This window comes from Sapajus apella, unplaced genomic scaffold, assembly GCF_009761245.1.
Source record: "Sapajus apella isolate SASKATOON/1434 unplaced genomic scaffold, GSC_monkey_1.0 scaffold12, whole genome shotgun sequence".
Lineage (NCBI taxonomy): Eukaryota > Metazoa > Chordata > Mammalia > Primates > Cebidae > Sapajus > Sapajus apella.
Window position 1 is genome coordinate 25,532,523 of NW_022436952.1, and position 14,251 is coordinate 25,546,773.

General features: G+C 51.8%; 2 protein-coding genes across 3 annotated transcripts; one reads left to right on the top strand and one right to left on the bottom strand.

Moving 5' to 3' along the window:
• Positions 1 to 5,814: 5,814 nt before the first annotated feature.
• SHBG (sex hormone binding globulin) lies at positions 5,815 to 9,180 on the bottom strand. Its single transcript, XM_032280437.1, has 8 exons — positions 9,001 to 9,180; positions 8,775 to 8,866; positions 8,350 to 8,539; positions 7,859 to 8,020; positions 7,475 to 7,634; positions 7,208 to 7,344; positions 6,243 to 6,450; positions 5,815 to 5,994 (listed from the first exon to the last, which is right to left on the bottom strand). Exons 1-8 carry the CDS (start codon positions 9,169 to 9,171, stop codon positions 5,846 to 5,848), a joined length of 1,269 nt encoding a protein of 422 aa, XP_032136328.1. The 5' UTR covers positions 9,172 to 9,180; the 3' UTR covers positions 5,815 to 5,845.
• A 2,020-nt stretch (positions 9,181 to 11,200) lies between these two features.
• Positions 11,201 to 12,885, top strand: SAT2 (spermidine/spermine N1-acetyltransferase family member 2). Of its 2 annotated transcripts, XM_032280438.1 has the most exons (6): positions 11,201 to 11,476; positions 11,635 to 11,686; positions 11,823 to 11,906; positions 12,037 to 12,138; positions 12,289 to 12,329; positions 12,501 to 12,885. In XM_032280438.1, the coding sequence occupies exons 1-6, from the start codon at positions 11,411 to 11,413 to the stop codon at positions 12,666 to 12,668; spliced, it is 513 nt and encodes a 170-aa protein (XP_032136329.1). In that variant the 5' UTR covers positions 11,201 to 11,410; the 3' UTR covers positions 12,669 to 12,885. The 2 variants fall into 2 exon arrangements, with proteins under 2 accessions (XP_032136329.1, XP_032136330.1); XM_032280439.1 differs by lacking the exon at positions 11,823 to 11,906 and having other exon boundaries at positions 11,243 to 11,476.
• Positions 12,886 to 14,251: the final 1,366 nt, after the last annotated feature.

A 14,251-nucleotide genomic window follows, 5' to 3' on the forward strand; every position in this document is an offset into this window, starting at 1 on the left:
AGGCTGAGGCAGGAGATTTGCTTGAACCCAGGAGGCGGAGGTTGCAGTGAGCTGAGATTGTGCCATTGCACTCCAGCCTGGGGAACAAGAGTGAAACTCCATCTCAAGAAAGAAAGAAAGAGAGAGAGAGAGAAGAAGAAGAAGGAGGAGAAGAAGAAGAAGAAGGAGGAGGGAGGGAGGGAAGGAAGGAAGGAGGGAAGGAGGGAAGGAAGGAAGGAGGGAAAGAAGGAAAGAGAGAAAGAAAGAAAGCCATGCGGTGGCTCACGGCTGTAATCCCAGCACTTTGGGAGGCCAAGGTGGGTGGATCACTTGAGGCCAGAAGTTCGAGACCAGCCTGGCCAACATGGTGAAACCCCAGCTCACTAAACATTCAGAAAATTAGTCAGGCATGGTGGTGCATGCCTGTAATCCCAGCAACTCAGGAAACTGAGGCAGGAGAATCGCTTGAACCCAGAAGTTTGCAGTGAGCTCAAATCGCACCACTGCACTCCAGCCTGGTTGACAGAGACAGAACAAGAACCTGTCTCAAACAAAAAAAAAAAAAGAAGAAGAGAGAGATTAGAAGAGGAAGTTTATTGACTGACCAGATCAAGCTCCAGCTCCTTAGCAGGGCACACAAGGCCGCATAGCCCAAGGAGCCCCCCCATCTGCCTTCACTCCATCTCAGACCATCCATGGTTCAGCCGATTCACATGCCCTCTCTGATCTTTCATACCCAGCAGCGCAGACTAATATGTCAAGAACTATGTGTGAGGCCGGGCGCGGTGGCTCAAGCCTGTAATTCCAGCACTTTGGGAGGCCGAGGCGGGTGGATCACGAGGTCAAGAGATCGAGACCATCCTGGTCAAAATGGTGAAACCCCGTCTCTACTAAAAATACAAAAAATTAGCTGGGCATGGTGGCGCGTGCCTGTAATCCCAGTGACTCAGGAGGCTGAGGCAGGAGAATTGCCTGAACCCAGGAGGCGGAGGTTGCGGTGAGCCGAGATCGCGCCATTGCACCACTCCAGCCTGGGTAACAAGAGCAAAACTCCGTCTCAAAAAAAAAAAAAAGAACCATGTGTGAGATTAATAAGAGCAACATTTCTCATCTATCTTGAGAAATATATCTCTCCTATATATTAAGCACTTTCCGCATGCCAAACACTATGCTACACATTTTACCTACATGATTTCATCAGAACTTCATAGCAACCTTCTAGACAGAGAAACCCATTTTGTAGCTGGGGAAACAGTGTTACAGAGGTTTTGTCATCCTCAACTTCACACATCTAACAACCCATTTCTTTTGTTTTTCCATGCTTTTAATTTTTTTGTTCTGGAGTCTTGCTCTATTGCCCAGGCTGGAGCGCAGTGGCGCGATCTCAGCTCACTGCAACCTCTGCCTCCCGGGTTCAAGCGATTCTCCTGCCTCAGCCTCCCCAGTAGCTGGGATTACAGAAGCTGCCACCACACCCAACTAATTTTCGTATTTTTAGTAGAGATGGAGTTTCAGCATACTGGCCAGGCTGGTCTTGAAATCCTGACTTAAGATGATCTGCCCACCTTGGCCTCCCAAAGTTCTGGGATTACAGGCATGAGCTGCCGCACCTGGCCATAACTCATTTCTTTGATGGTCCTTGGTAGAACTAGTAACCAGGTTCCTTGGCATCTCAGATACCAAGGAGTATCTGAGATACTAAAGCATTTCACATGTCTGTCTCCCTCAAAACCCTAGTTCTGGCCAGGCATGGTGGTTCATGCCTATAACCCCAGCACTTTGGGAGGCCGAGGTGGACAGATCACCTGAAGTTGGGAGTTGAAGACTAGCCTAGCCAATGTGGTGAAACCCTGTCTCTACTAAAAATACAAAAATTAGCTGGGTGTGGTGGTGCATGCCTGTAATCCCAGCTACTCGAGAGGCTGAGGCTGAGGCAGGAGAACCACTTGAACCCAGGAAGTGGAGGTTGCAGAGAGCCAAGATCGCGCCGTTGTATTCCAGCCTGGGGGACAGAGCAAGACTGTCTCAAAAGGAAAAAAAAAAAAAAAAGACTCTGGCTCTCTAGGGCCAGTACCAAGTTTTATTCATCCTTAGAGTCTCTGTGGTGGACTACCTAACACAGTATTTGGCCTACTGGCAGCAGCCAATACATGGTAATTGAAAGAAAGTTGGTGGGGGTGGGGGCAGCAGGGAGGGAGAGAAAGAGAAAGAGAGGCAGTGGTGGGGCGGAGTGAGTGGGTAGATCAGGCCCAGAGGCTTCAGGGTGTGCTGCCAAGCTCTGGAAAGCTTTTTGGGGAGTGTGGGGAAGGCAGGGGACACTGGGCAGGCATCGTAGGTGCCCTTGATGGGGGCCTGGCAAAGTCAGTCTTAATGAGAGAGTGTAGACAGCTCTGGATGCTAATCAGGAATCTTGGAATCTAGGGCAGGCTGGGGAAAGGGAGGTTGGGGGCACAGTGTCCTGGAGAGGATGGGGTGGAGGGAGGAGAGAAAAGCCAGCTCCCAGCCCCTGGGAGATTCCAGTGACAAAAGGTCAGGATGTTGGCACGCAGAACAACCCCCTTGGTGGGTGCCCAGGTGCATCCGGGCTCTTTGACCCCCCTCCCTGCTGGCTCGCACTCCACAGGCCTCCACAGGATGATTCTTTTCATTATTCAGGTCTCTGCTCAAGTGACTTCCCTGACCACCCAGCTAATGTTGCCCTGCCCTTCCCTCTCCTATTATATTACAGGATTTTATTTCCTTTATTGCTCTAACCACTATCTGAAATAACCCTGCTTATTTGTTTTCTTGTTTGTGTCTGCTTCCCCTCTACTATATTATAAGTTCCATCAGGGCAGGGATGGTGTTCGTCCTTTTCATCGATGCATCCTCAGTATCTAGAACAGTGCCTGGTACCTAGCAGGTGCTCATGTGGCCTAGGTTAACCCTGACCATTGTCAAGAGGCCAGAGTTAAATTTGGACACCCTTGCTGGGCACGGTGGCTCGAGCCTGTAATTCCAGCACTTTGGGGGGCCGAGGCGGGCAGACTACCTGAGGTCGGGAGTTCAAGACCAGCCTGATGAACATGGAGAAACCATTATTGCTACTAAAAATACAAAAATTAGCCGGGTGTGGTGGCACATGCCTGTAATCCCAGCTACTAGAGTGGCTGAGGCAGGAGAATCGCTTGAACCCAGGAGGTGGAGGTTGCGGTGAGCCGAGATCGCACCATCGCACTCCATACTGGGCAACAAGAGCAAAACTCCATCTCAAATAAATAAATAAATAAATAAAAATTTTAAAAAATTTTTGAATGCCCTCTCCATGCTGAAGACTCCTCTACAAACACTGCTGGCTAGGTAGAGGCAGGTGTAGATCCTGAGAGGGTCTATAGGGTCAAGATTAGGACAGGTATGAGGCAGGGCTTGGGATTTGTGTCTTCTACCCTAGAGACTACCCAGGACCTCCTTACCCTGGGTCATTTAGGTCCTGGCTGATCCTTGTAGAAGGGGACAGCAGTTCCAATGAGTGACTCACCCTGCTGCCTGTGTTACTGGTGAAAAGATCCTTGTAAGAAACTAGGAGGCTTGGCTGGGAGCGGTGGCTTATGCTTGTAATCCCAGCACTTTGGGAGGACTAGGCGAACAGATCACCTGAGGTCAGCAGTTCATATCAGCCTGACCAATATGGTGAAACCCTGTCTCTACTAAAGATACAAAAATTAACCGGGCATGGGCGCCTGTAACCCAGCTACTCTGGAGGCTGAGGCAGGAGAATCACTTGAACTCAGGAGGTGGAGGTTGCAGTGAGCCGAGATTGTGCCACTGCACTCCAGCCTGGGTGACAGAGCACGATTCCATCTCAAAAAAAAAAAAAAAAAAAAGGGCTGGGCACGGTGGCTCACACCTGTAGTCCCAGCACTTTGGGAGGCAGAAGTGGACAGATCACCAGGTCAAGAGATCGAGACCATCCTGGCCAACATAGTGAAACCTTGTCTCTACTAAAAATACAAAAATTAGCTGGATGTGCTGGTGCGTACCTGTAGTCCCAGCTACTCAGGAGGCCGAGGCAGAAGAATCGCTTGAACCCGGGAGGCAGAGGTTGCAGTGAGCCGAGATCACGCCACTGCACTCCAGCCTGGGCAACAAAGTAAGACTCGGTCTCAAAACAAAAACAAAAACAAAAGAAACTAGGAGGCTCAGACATTGGGATTCTCATGGAGTCTAGAGATGAGGGATGCTTTAATCTAATGGTTCTTTTTAAATTTTATTTTATTTTTTTTATTTTCTTTTGAGACAGAATCTCACTTTGTCGCCCAGGTTGGAATGCAGTGGCACGATCTTGGCTCACTGAAACCTCTGCCTCCAGAGTTCAAGCGATTCTCCTGCCTCAGCCTCTAGAGCAGCTGGGATTACAGGCGTCCACCACCACACCCAGCTAATTTTTGTATTTTCAGTAGAGACGGGGTTTCACTATGTTGGCAAGGCTGGTCTCAAACTCCTGACTTCAGGTGATCCCCCCTCTTCCGCCTCCCAAAGTGCTGGGATTGTAGGTGTGAGCCACTGCGCCTGCCCAACCTAACGGTTCTTGAGAGGAATGAGGATGGAGGGCTTGAGCCCCAGGGCTTCTTAGTAGGCTGGGAGCTTTGGTGTAGAACACAAGGATTCTTAAGAGGGCTGAAGACTGGGAGCTGGGGGCTGGGGCTAGAGGCTTGGGCACGAGGGTTCCCCAGGGAGAGATGCTGGGGCACCAGCATTCTCCAGAGGTCTGTGGTTGAGAGCTGGGTCACCACATTCTTTGAGGGCAGAGATATTCCCAAATCTGTCTGTTTTTCCCAGCTGGGACCAGCACAAACCAGTTCTTGCTTAATAGAGTAGAGACAAATTCTTCTGGGAACGCAGCAAGTGGACCGAGACCAGGAGAGAGAGAGGGGGGCCTTTCTCCAGCGGCTCTCCTGCCTTTATCTTTCCCCCTGCCTCCACCCCTTTTTCCAGAACCCCTGCCCACATCTCCCTATGACCCTCGCACGCCCCCTGCTGCTCCTTCCTTGGGCAGCAACGGCCAGTCCAAGGACAAGATGACTGAGATGACAAAATCCCATCTCTTCCCTTCCTCCTGATCTCTCTGGACCAGCCACAGAGACAGGAAACTGGAGTCTCAAAGGGATTAGATTCTGAGGAATAGGGTGGGTTCTGACTTCCAGAAAGTGACCCATATCTGGGGTGTGACTGTCTGTGGGGGTTGTTGCTGGGATCTCAGCCTAAGAAGTCCTCATTTTCAGCAGGGCATGGTGGCTCACTGCTGTAATCCCAACACTTTGGGAGGCTGAGGCAGGAGGATCACCTGAGGTCAGGAGTTCAAGACCAGCCTGGCCAAATGATGAAACCCTGTCTCTACTAAAAATACAAAAAAATTAGCCAGGCATGGTGGCAGGCGACTATAATCTCAGCTACTCAAGAGGCTGAGGCAGAGAATTGCTTGAACCCAGGAGGCAGAGGTTGCAGTGAGATGAGATTTCGCCACTGCACTCCAGCCTGGGCGACAGAGCAAGACTCTGTCTCAAGAAAAAATTAATAATAATACAAAAAATTAGCCAGGCGTGGTGGTGGGCACCTGTAATCCCAGCCACTCAGGAGGTTGAGGCAGGAGAATTGCTTGAACCCGGGAGGTGGAGGTTGCAGTGAGCCGAGATCATGCCATTGCACTGCAGCCCAGGCTACAAGAGGGAAACTCTGTCTCAACCTCAGCCTATTGAAAAACTGAGATTAAAGTCGCAAAGACAACTCAATGCTTGGCACAGTGCATGGTACATTGCTAGTGCACAGTGAATATTTGTTGAATAAATGAATAGTAAGTAACTTTCAAAGGGGTTTCTTAGGTGGAACTTTAATGGGAAACATCAGTGCCATTGCCTGGGTTCTGGGGGCAGCTGTGAGTCCAGATGTCATGGCTTCTGTTCAGGGCTCGGTCCACGTCCAGCCTCTGACCTTGTGCCCAAAGGCCATTCAGGCAAAAAGAAGTGGAAGAGTCCTCTCCTAGAGGAAGGTAGTGCAGAGGTGGCATTAGAGCATTAAGGTGGATCGCATCCAGAATCTTCTCCCCACTTTTCCACTCCTCCAACCTGAGTTTGCAAAAGCACTACCTCCCACTGCCCCCATATATTCTTCTTGAATAGGGAGGGCCTATTCTTCCCTCCCAGAGTTTCCTTCCCCTCAAAATGTGCCCCCTCCCTTGAGCTGTTTCCAATGGTGTGCTAATGAACTTGAACATCATTCTCTCTTACCTGGTAAAGCTCCCAGGAAGAGACGCCCTTGAGGCTGGTCCCAGAGGTTAAGGAGGGGAGCCAGGCCTAAAGGAGGCAGGGCAAGGACCTCCATCTTCAGCCCTTGGCTCAAGATCACCCTGGACATACTCAGCTTCAGCTGAAGAGGGAGTCCTAAGACCAGGGGCAGATCCAGCCTTGGCCCCGACCCAGAAGACAGCACCACCTTCTGCAGAGTGTGTGGGAAAGAGGCTGTAGTGAGGGACGGAAGAATGAGCCTGGCTTGCTGCCGCAGCCTCACCCCTAGCTGCCTTCATTCTGCCTCTTCGCTATGCCTCCACCTACTGGCCATTCTCACCACTTAAATCCTGCCCAATTTTTTTTTTTTTTTTTGGCTTGACCCTTTTTAAAACCACACTCACCCCAAGTAAATAGGCAGTCTGAGTCAACTGTTTGCTTGCTGTGAACAGCCTCAAGATATGTCCCTGGCCCCACCACCCACCTGAATGCCATCCATAAGCCTTACTTTTGTTTTTATCTTTTTAAGACAGAGTCTCACTGTGGCCCAGGTCAGAATGCAGTGGCACCATCATAGCTCACTTCAGCCTCAAACTCCTGGGCTCCAGCGAACCTCCTGCCTCAGCCTCCTAAGTAGCTAGGGCAACAGACACGTGTCACCATGCCTCGCTAATTTTTTTTTTTGAGACAGAAGTCTCTGCTATGTTGCCCAGGTTGGTCACAAACTCCTGGCCTCAAATGATCCTCTGGTCTTGGCCTCTAGCACTTTGGGATTATAGGCATGCACCACCATGCCTGGCTAATTATTGATAAAAAACAATTTTGGAGAGCCAGGGTCTCTCTATGTTCCCGGACTGGAAGACTTCCTGGGCTGGAAGTCTTCCTAATATTGACATTTTGGACTGCTCTCTCCCCTCATTGCTCCAGGCTCCACTGAAAACAGGCAGTGCCCCATTCTCCCCCTTTACTTGATCTTGGAGGTAGAGACTGAGCCAAGATGGGTTCTCCAGTGTCCCAAGGGCAAGGAGGTGGCCTGAGCCTGCTGCCTGCTCAAGTCCCAGGTCCAAAGAGAAGGCCCAGGGCTCTGCATGAGGCTGGGGAATGTCTGTGGGGAGAAATGATTATCCTGAGGCCTTGAAGCTAGGACTGCAGGGAGGAAAGGGGTCAGTGGTGGAGGAAGACAGGGGCAGGCCGAGCTGGCCAAGGTGGGGAAAAGAGGCTCCAAGGAAATCTACCTTGGAGATTGAATTCTGCATGAGTCCCTGCAGGGAGAAATATCCCAGGATTTGATTCGACATCACAGCTTCTGAGGCTAGGGGGGGCAGATGCTGAGATCTCGGCCTGTTTGTCCAGCCAGGAATCTCGGCGCAGGCAGCCATCCAGGGCAGGAATGAGCTGGAATGTGATGGAGGTGAGATATGGGGATGTAGAAATCAGGTCATCAGAGCCCCAGTCCCAGCCTCCCTACCTCAGTTTACTCCCCTCTGAGCATCTGGCCTCCCCCTTGTGCTCTCAACCCATCCCATCTCCCTAAAAGCATGGACTTTGATTCCCACGGCCACTCACTTAGCATGCTTTACCAAGACTTGGCTAGGGTTCCGCCCCTGTGATGTAGTTACCGGCAACCGAAGGTTGGAAGAAGGGAAGAGCAGCCCCCCAACCGCAATCTTCAAGGTAGGATGGTCTTTGCTGGCCAGGGACCCAGAGACCTGTCTCAGGCACAACACCTCCTCCCCATCCACCTTCAGCAGCACAGAGTCTCCATCAATCTTGACTTCCACCTGCAGGAAGGTGGGAAGCAGAATCAGAGGCCCCTGGGAGCTGTCTCTGCCACCTTCCTGGGAGCCAGCCTCGTACTATAGTGGAAAGAACATGCCTTAAAGACTCAGCTGGCATCCTTGGCCTTGGCTCACTAAGGCCTTATCACTTACCTACTGATTGAGCCTTAGAATTCCTATCAGATAAGATGGGACCAAGAATAGCTACCTTGTGGGGGTTCGTGCGGATTAAATGAGATGACAGTGGTAAAGGGATGGCCAATAACTTGGTTTCGTTCCTTTTCCTCAGACCAGCTCCAGACATCCCTCCCCTGGGACCAGAGCTAGCTTACCTGGTGCCATCTCCCATCATCCAGTCGTGGTCCAGCACCCACCGTAAGCTGAGCCCAGGGATTGTGCAGTTGGATCTCAGGCCTGCCATCCCGAAGTCCCAGCATAAACCAGTCATCCTTAGGGTTGGTATCCCCATAAAAAATCACTCCCTCTGGGTCCCAGGTTCGAATCTCAAAGGAGGAGGAGGATCTGGAAGTGCAGAAGGAAAGATTGTCTATGCTGTGTGCTCTTTGAGAGCCAGTGTGGGTTTGGGGGAGGTGTTGTTCACAGATAAAGAAGGAAAGGAAGACAGGGAAAGAGAATAAAGAAGGAAAGGAAGACAGGGAAAGAGAATAAAGAAGGAAAGGAAGACAGGGAAAGAGAAGAGCTGATGGTGAGAGGGCAGAGCCAGGGGACTGGGTCAAGCACTAGGCCAACCCCATACTTTGTAATCTTGGTGAGGTCAAAGGTCATGACAGCAACAGGCTCGTGTCCTGGGCCATTGCTGAGGTGGACACCTGGAAAGTCCTGGGTTCTCTATCAGAAAGAGAAAATACACAAGGCTGAGTAAGGACTTTTCAGAGACAGACAGAGGGGGAGGCACTGCTACAGGGCCAGAGGAGCAGAGAAGGGGAGATGGCATGAGCTGAGCCCCTGTCCCGCTCCTGCACCTGGGTGGGGAGAGTAGGTCTCAGGGCCCATCCCTGGTGAGTGGCAAGCAGCAGTAGCAACAGCAGCAGGCGCGAGGTGGCCAGTGGGCCTCTGCTCTCCATAGTCAGCCGCTGTCCACTCGGGGCTCGGACAACTCTTGGGAGAATGTGTAGAGGCAGGCAGACTTGCATGTGGGCGGTGGAGGGTTAAAGGTTGCCCCCGGGGAGGGGGGAGCTGGGTAAAGGAAACAGGGGCACTGACCCTTGACCCCTGCCTAGATACCCAGTCACAAGACACAGCTGCCAACACTCTGGGGATCAATGGGGTGAATGACAGAGTCCCTCCGCTACCATCCTCCACTGCCAAGAAAGTTTATGAGCTGGGAGAGGATACTCCATCCCCCCTCTCTTCCACCTTTAGGGCCTGACCTAGGTCCTCCAAGCTTTCTGTCCGTCTGGGGAGGCTGCATTCACAGGCACGAGGTCTAGAAACAGCCCTGCCCTGCATGCCAAGTAGCAACCTGTATGAGGGCTCCAAATGAGAATGGAATCCTAAATTTCTAGCTGGGCGAATTTGGGCAAGTCACTTCATCTTTGGGCTTCTGTGACCTTGTCTGTAAAATGAGGAAAATAATAGTTTATGGGGTAACTATGAGAGAGCGTTCATTGAGATAATGCAGGCACAGTGCCTGACATCTGGTCTGAACTCCCGCCCAGTCTTTTCCCAGGCCTCTGAGACCTGTCTCCCAAGAAGGTATTGTTGTGTGTATGATTCAGTGAATATTAAGAAGGGACCCACCTCTGCCTCCCAGTGATCCTACCTATCCATTTATTGCAGGGCCTAACAGTCTAGCAGTAGAAATTCATCACCCACTCCCTGACCCATTTTTATTTATTTTAGACAGTCTTGCGCTGTCACCCAGGCTGGAGTACGGTGGCATGATCTCAGCTCACTGCTGCCCTTGCCTCTTGAGTTCAAGTGATCCTCCTGTCTCAGCCTCCTGAGTAGCTGGGACTACAGGTGCACGCACCACCATGCCCACCTATTTTTTTTTATTTTTTATTTTTAGTAGAGACGGGGATTTCACCATGTTGGTGGGATTACAGACGCCAGCCACCATGCCTGGCTAATTTTTGTATTTTTAGTAGAGACAGGGTTTCACCATGTTGGTCAGGCTGGTCTCTAACTCCTGACCTCAAGTGATCTGCCTGCCTCTGCCTCCCAAAGTGCTGGGATTACAGTCATGAACCACCGTGCCCAGCCCCTGACCCATTTTAAAATTCAAATGTCAGACCAGTCGCGGTAGCTCACATCTGTAATCCCAGCACTTTGGGAGGCGGAGGTGGTCAGATGAGGTCAAGAGTTCCAGACCCGCCTGACCAACATGATGAAACCCCACTTCCGTTGCAGTGAGCCGAGATCGTGCCACTACACACCAGCCTGGATGACAGAGTGAGACTCCGACTCAAAAAAAAAAAAAAAAAAAAAATCCATCTCCATAAATAAATAAATAAAACATTTTTATAAATGCAAATTCCCCCCTGAGAGAAGTAACACTTCAAGCTACTCGAGAGCTGCAGAAAACAGCTTTCAGAGCTGGCAGTCTTGGGGCTTACCCAGGGTCTGGGCCGGTGAGTGAGCCTGAGGCTAAAGCAGATAATCACTGTATATGTCAATGTATTTTTTATTTTTTTGAGATGGAGTCTCGCTCTGTCACCCAGGCTGGAGTACAGTGGCTTGATCTCAGCTCGCTGCAACCTCCGCCTCCCAGTTTCAAGCGATTCTCCTGTCTCAACCTCCAGAGTAGCTGGGATTACAGGCACACGCCGCCATGACCGGCTAATTTTTTGTATTTTTTAGTAGAGACCGGGTTTCACTGTGTTCTCAGGCTGGTCTTGAACTCCTGAGCTAAAGTAATCCACCCGCCTCGGCCCCTCAAAGGGCTAGGATTACAAGCGTGAGCCACCACGCCCGGCCTCCATTCGTCAATTTAAAAAGCACTGCGGGGAAACCTTTGAACTGTGGGGTGTCTCGATGAAGGTTGGGACACCCATACAACCGCTAGAAAGCCGCTGCTCTCCAACCTTGACCCCTACTCAGGGCACAGTCACAAGACCCAGCTGTCGGGGTGGGATCGGGAGGCGAGGCTGCGCCTGTTCTCGGAGTTTATTGGCTGATGGGTGTGTCCCCTGCGGCGGCAGATTCGAGGGGGCGGGGCTTTGCCCGGCAGTGAGGACCGCCTCCCCGGCCCACTCTCTCCTACCCGACCGCGCGTGAATCCCAGCTCCATTTCCCAAGCCGCTGCGGCCCCGCCGCCCTCGCCACCCTGCTTTCCCAGGCTCTTCGGGATCCAAGCTTGCAGGCCCTTTAAGGAGTCTAGCTGCCCTTTGCGGGGTCCTGGGACTTTGGCCCCAGACAGTGGGGATCAGGATGGCTTCTGTGCGGATCCGAGAAGCCAAGGAGGGAGACTGTGGAGATATCCTGAGGCTGATTCGGGTGAAGACTGCGGGCCGGAAACCAGGGGGTCAGAGTGGCGCGGCCAGAGCTGGGGGCTCAGGAGGCGGGAGGCAGGGGGAGGGGCGTGCCTTGGGACCCCTGCTTGGGGAGCAACGGGGCTCTCCTGCCCTAATCTAGCCTCTGTACCCACGCCTTAGGAACTAGCCGAGTTCGAAAAACTCTTGGATCAGGTGAAGATCAGTGAAGAAGGTGGGGTCTCAACGCCTAGGTTCTGGCGGAGGCTGGGGCGGAAGTGAGGGATGAGTTCCCCAGGCGGCAGCTCCAGGCTGGGCATACACCCAGGTCTTGTTTCTCTGTCTCTTTGTCATAACTCCAATCTCGGCAGCCCTGAGAGCAGATGGCTTTGGAGAGAATCCTTTCTATCACTGTTTGGTAGCAGAGATTCTTCCAGCGCCCGGGGAGCCACTGGGTAAGAGCACCTGGCCTTAGAGGTCCCCCTCTCCAGTCGGCCTCAGAGGTCTCCCCGCAGGCTCTCAGAGGCCTTTTCTCTCTCTCCCCACCGGCTCCCAGGGGCCTTACTCCTCTTTTTTCTCTCTCAGGGCCCTGCGTGGTGGGCTATGGGCTATACTACTTCATCTACAGCACATGGAAGGGACGCAACATTTATCTGGAAGATGTCTACGTGATGCCAGAATATCGGGGTACTGGGCAGAAGCTGAGGTTGGGGTGGGAACAAAGGACCCCCACAGACCCCACCATCATCCCCTGTCCCCGCATCCCAGGGGATGTCTTTTTCTGATCCCCTTCAGCTCAAACAATAGCTCTTTTTTGCCTCTTTCTCTCCACAACAGGTCAAGGGATTGGTTCCAAAATAATCAAAAAGGTGGCTGAGGTGAGGAGAGGGATGGGGTGATCAGCGAGGAGCTCAAGAAGCAAGGGTAAAAAAAAAAAAAAAAAAAGAAGCAAGGGTATATGGGGGCGGGGGGGCCCGGGTTGAATGAGGGCGTGAGAAAGCCTTTTCCTTTTTTGACCCCAGGAAAGTCAGTGATGTCTGATCCCACAGGTGGCCCTGGATAAGGGCTGCTCCCAGTTTCGTCTGGCTGTCCTGAACTGGAACCAGAAGGCCATAGACTTGTACAAGGCCCTAGGAGCCCAAGATCTGACGGAAGCTGAGGGCTGGCACTCCTTCCGCTTTGAAGGAGAGGCAATGAGAAAGTTGGCAGGAAAATGATGCCATCCCTAGCCGGTGTCTCTTTTGAGTTTCTCCTTCCCCACCCCACCAGCTCAAGCACTCTTCAGAGACTATTTCCACAGACACTGACATTGAGGCCTCCCTGGAGGAAGGAGGGTTAGGGGTGCCTATCCTCAAGTAGTGGAATAGCAAAATTGAGGGAGAGACCTTTCTTCCTTGTTGAGGGTGAAAAATAAATAAGAATTACATGTCCTGATGTCGTGTTGTCGATGAGGTGATAAGCCTCAGCCACTCTAAGACCCTTCCTGAGTGTTCCGGTCAGTGGAATTTGCTCCTTGGGGGGGTAGGTGGGCCCAGGGTGACCTTTGCCTTCAGTGGGCTGGAGTCGTGGCTCTGCCCTGTGGAATACAGGGAAAAGAAGAGCAAGGAATGGCCGGGCATGGTGGCTCACGCCTATAATCACAGCACGTTGGGAGGTCAAGGCAGGCAGATCACGAGGTCAAGAAATCAAGACCATCCTGGCCAACATGGTGAAACCTCATCTCTACTAAAAATACAAAAATTAGCTGGGCAGTGGCAAGTGCTTGTAGTCCCAGCTACTCAGGAGGCTGAGGCAGGAGAATCAATTGAACCTGGGAGACGGAGGTTGCAGTGAGCCCAGATCACACTACTGCACTCCAGCCTGGGTGACAGAGTGAGACTCTGTCCCAAAAAAAAAAAAAGCTCCACAGTCTTTATTTTCAGTCTGGTGTGCTCTACAAAAGCTCATGCCTGACCAGGCATAGTAGCTCATGCTTGTAATCCCATCCCAGCACTTTAGGAGGCCAAGGCAGGCAGATCATGAGGTCAGGAGTTTGAGACCAGCCTGGCCAACATGGCAAAACCCCACCTCTACTAAAAATACAAAAATTAGCTGGGCATGGTGGCAGGCGCCTGCAATCCCAGCTACTTGGGAGGCTGAGGCAGGAAAATTGCTTGAATTCAGGAGGTGGAGATTCCAGTGAGCCGAGATCCAGCCACTGCACTACAGCCTGGGCAACAGAGCAAGACTCTGTTTCAAAAAAAAAAGAAAGAAAGAAAAGAAAAACTAAGTAAATAAAATTAGCTCAGCTTGGTGGCAAATGCCTGTAGTCCCAAGTACTGAGGAGGCTGAGGGCTCAGTACCTGAGCCTTAGAGGTCAAGGCTGAAGTGAGCCATGTTTGCGCCACTGCACTCCAGCCTGGGTGACAGGGTGAGACCCTGTCTCAAAACAAACAAACAAAAAATAATTGGTTGGGCACAGTGACTCACACCTGTAATCCCAGCATTTTGGAAGGCCAAGGTGGATGGATGGATAGCGTCCAGGAGTTTAAGACTAACCGGGGCAACAGGACAAAACCTTGCCTCTGCAAAAAATGCAAAAACATCAGCTGGGCGTGGTGGCAAGTGCCTGTAGTCCCAGCTACTGGGGAGGCTGAGGCTGAGGTGGGAGGATGGCTTGAGCCTGTGAGGTTGAGGCTACAATGAACCAAGATCCTGCCAATGCAGTCTAGCCTGGGTAACAGAGATGGGGTTTCACCGTGTTGATCAGGCTGGTCTTGAACTCCTGACCTCAGGTGATCCGCCCACCTCAGTCTCCCAA

Coding starts and splice junctions, on each gene's coding strand:
- SHBG (XM_032280437.1), bottom strand. CDS start 9,171: ATGCAAGTCTGCCTGCCTCTACACATTCTCCCAAGAGTTGTCCGAGCC. Junction 8,021..8,349: donor ATGATGGGAGATGGCACCAG/GTAAGCTAGCTC, acceptor ACCTTCCTGCAG/GTGGAAGTCAAGATTGATGG. Junction 7,345..7,474: donor TGCAGAATTCAATCTCCAAG/GTAGATTTCCTT, acceptor TTCTCCCCACAG/ACATTCCCCAGCCTCATGCA.
- SAT2 (XM_032280438.1), top strand. CDS start 11,411: ATGGCTTCTGTGCGGATCCGAGAAGCCAAGGAGGGAGACTGTGGAGAT. Junction 11,477..11,634: donor ATATCCTGAGGCTGATTCGG/GTGAAGACTGCG, acceptor CCCACGCCTTAG/GAACTAGCCGAGTTCGAAAA. Junction 12,139..12,288: donor CGTGATGCCAGAATATCGGG/GTACTGGGCAGA, acceptor TCTCCACAACAG/GTCAAGGGATTGGTTCCAAA.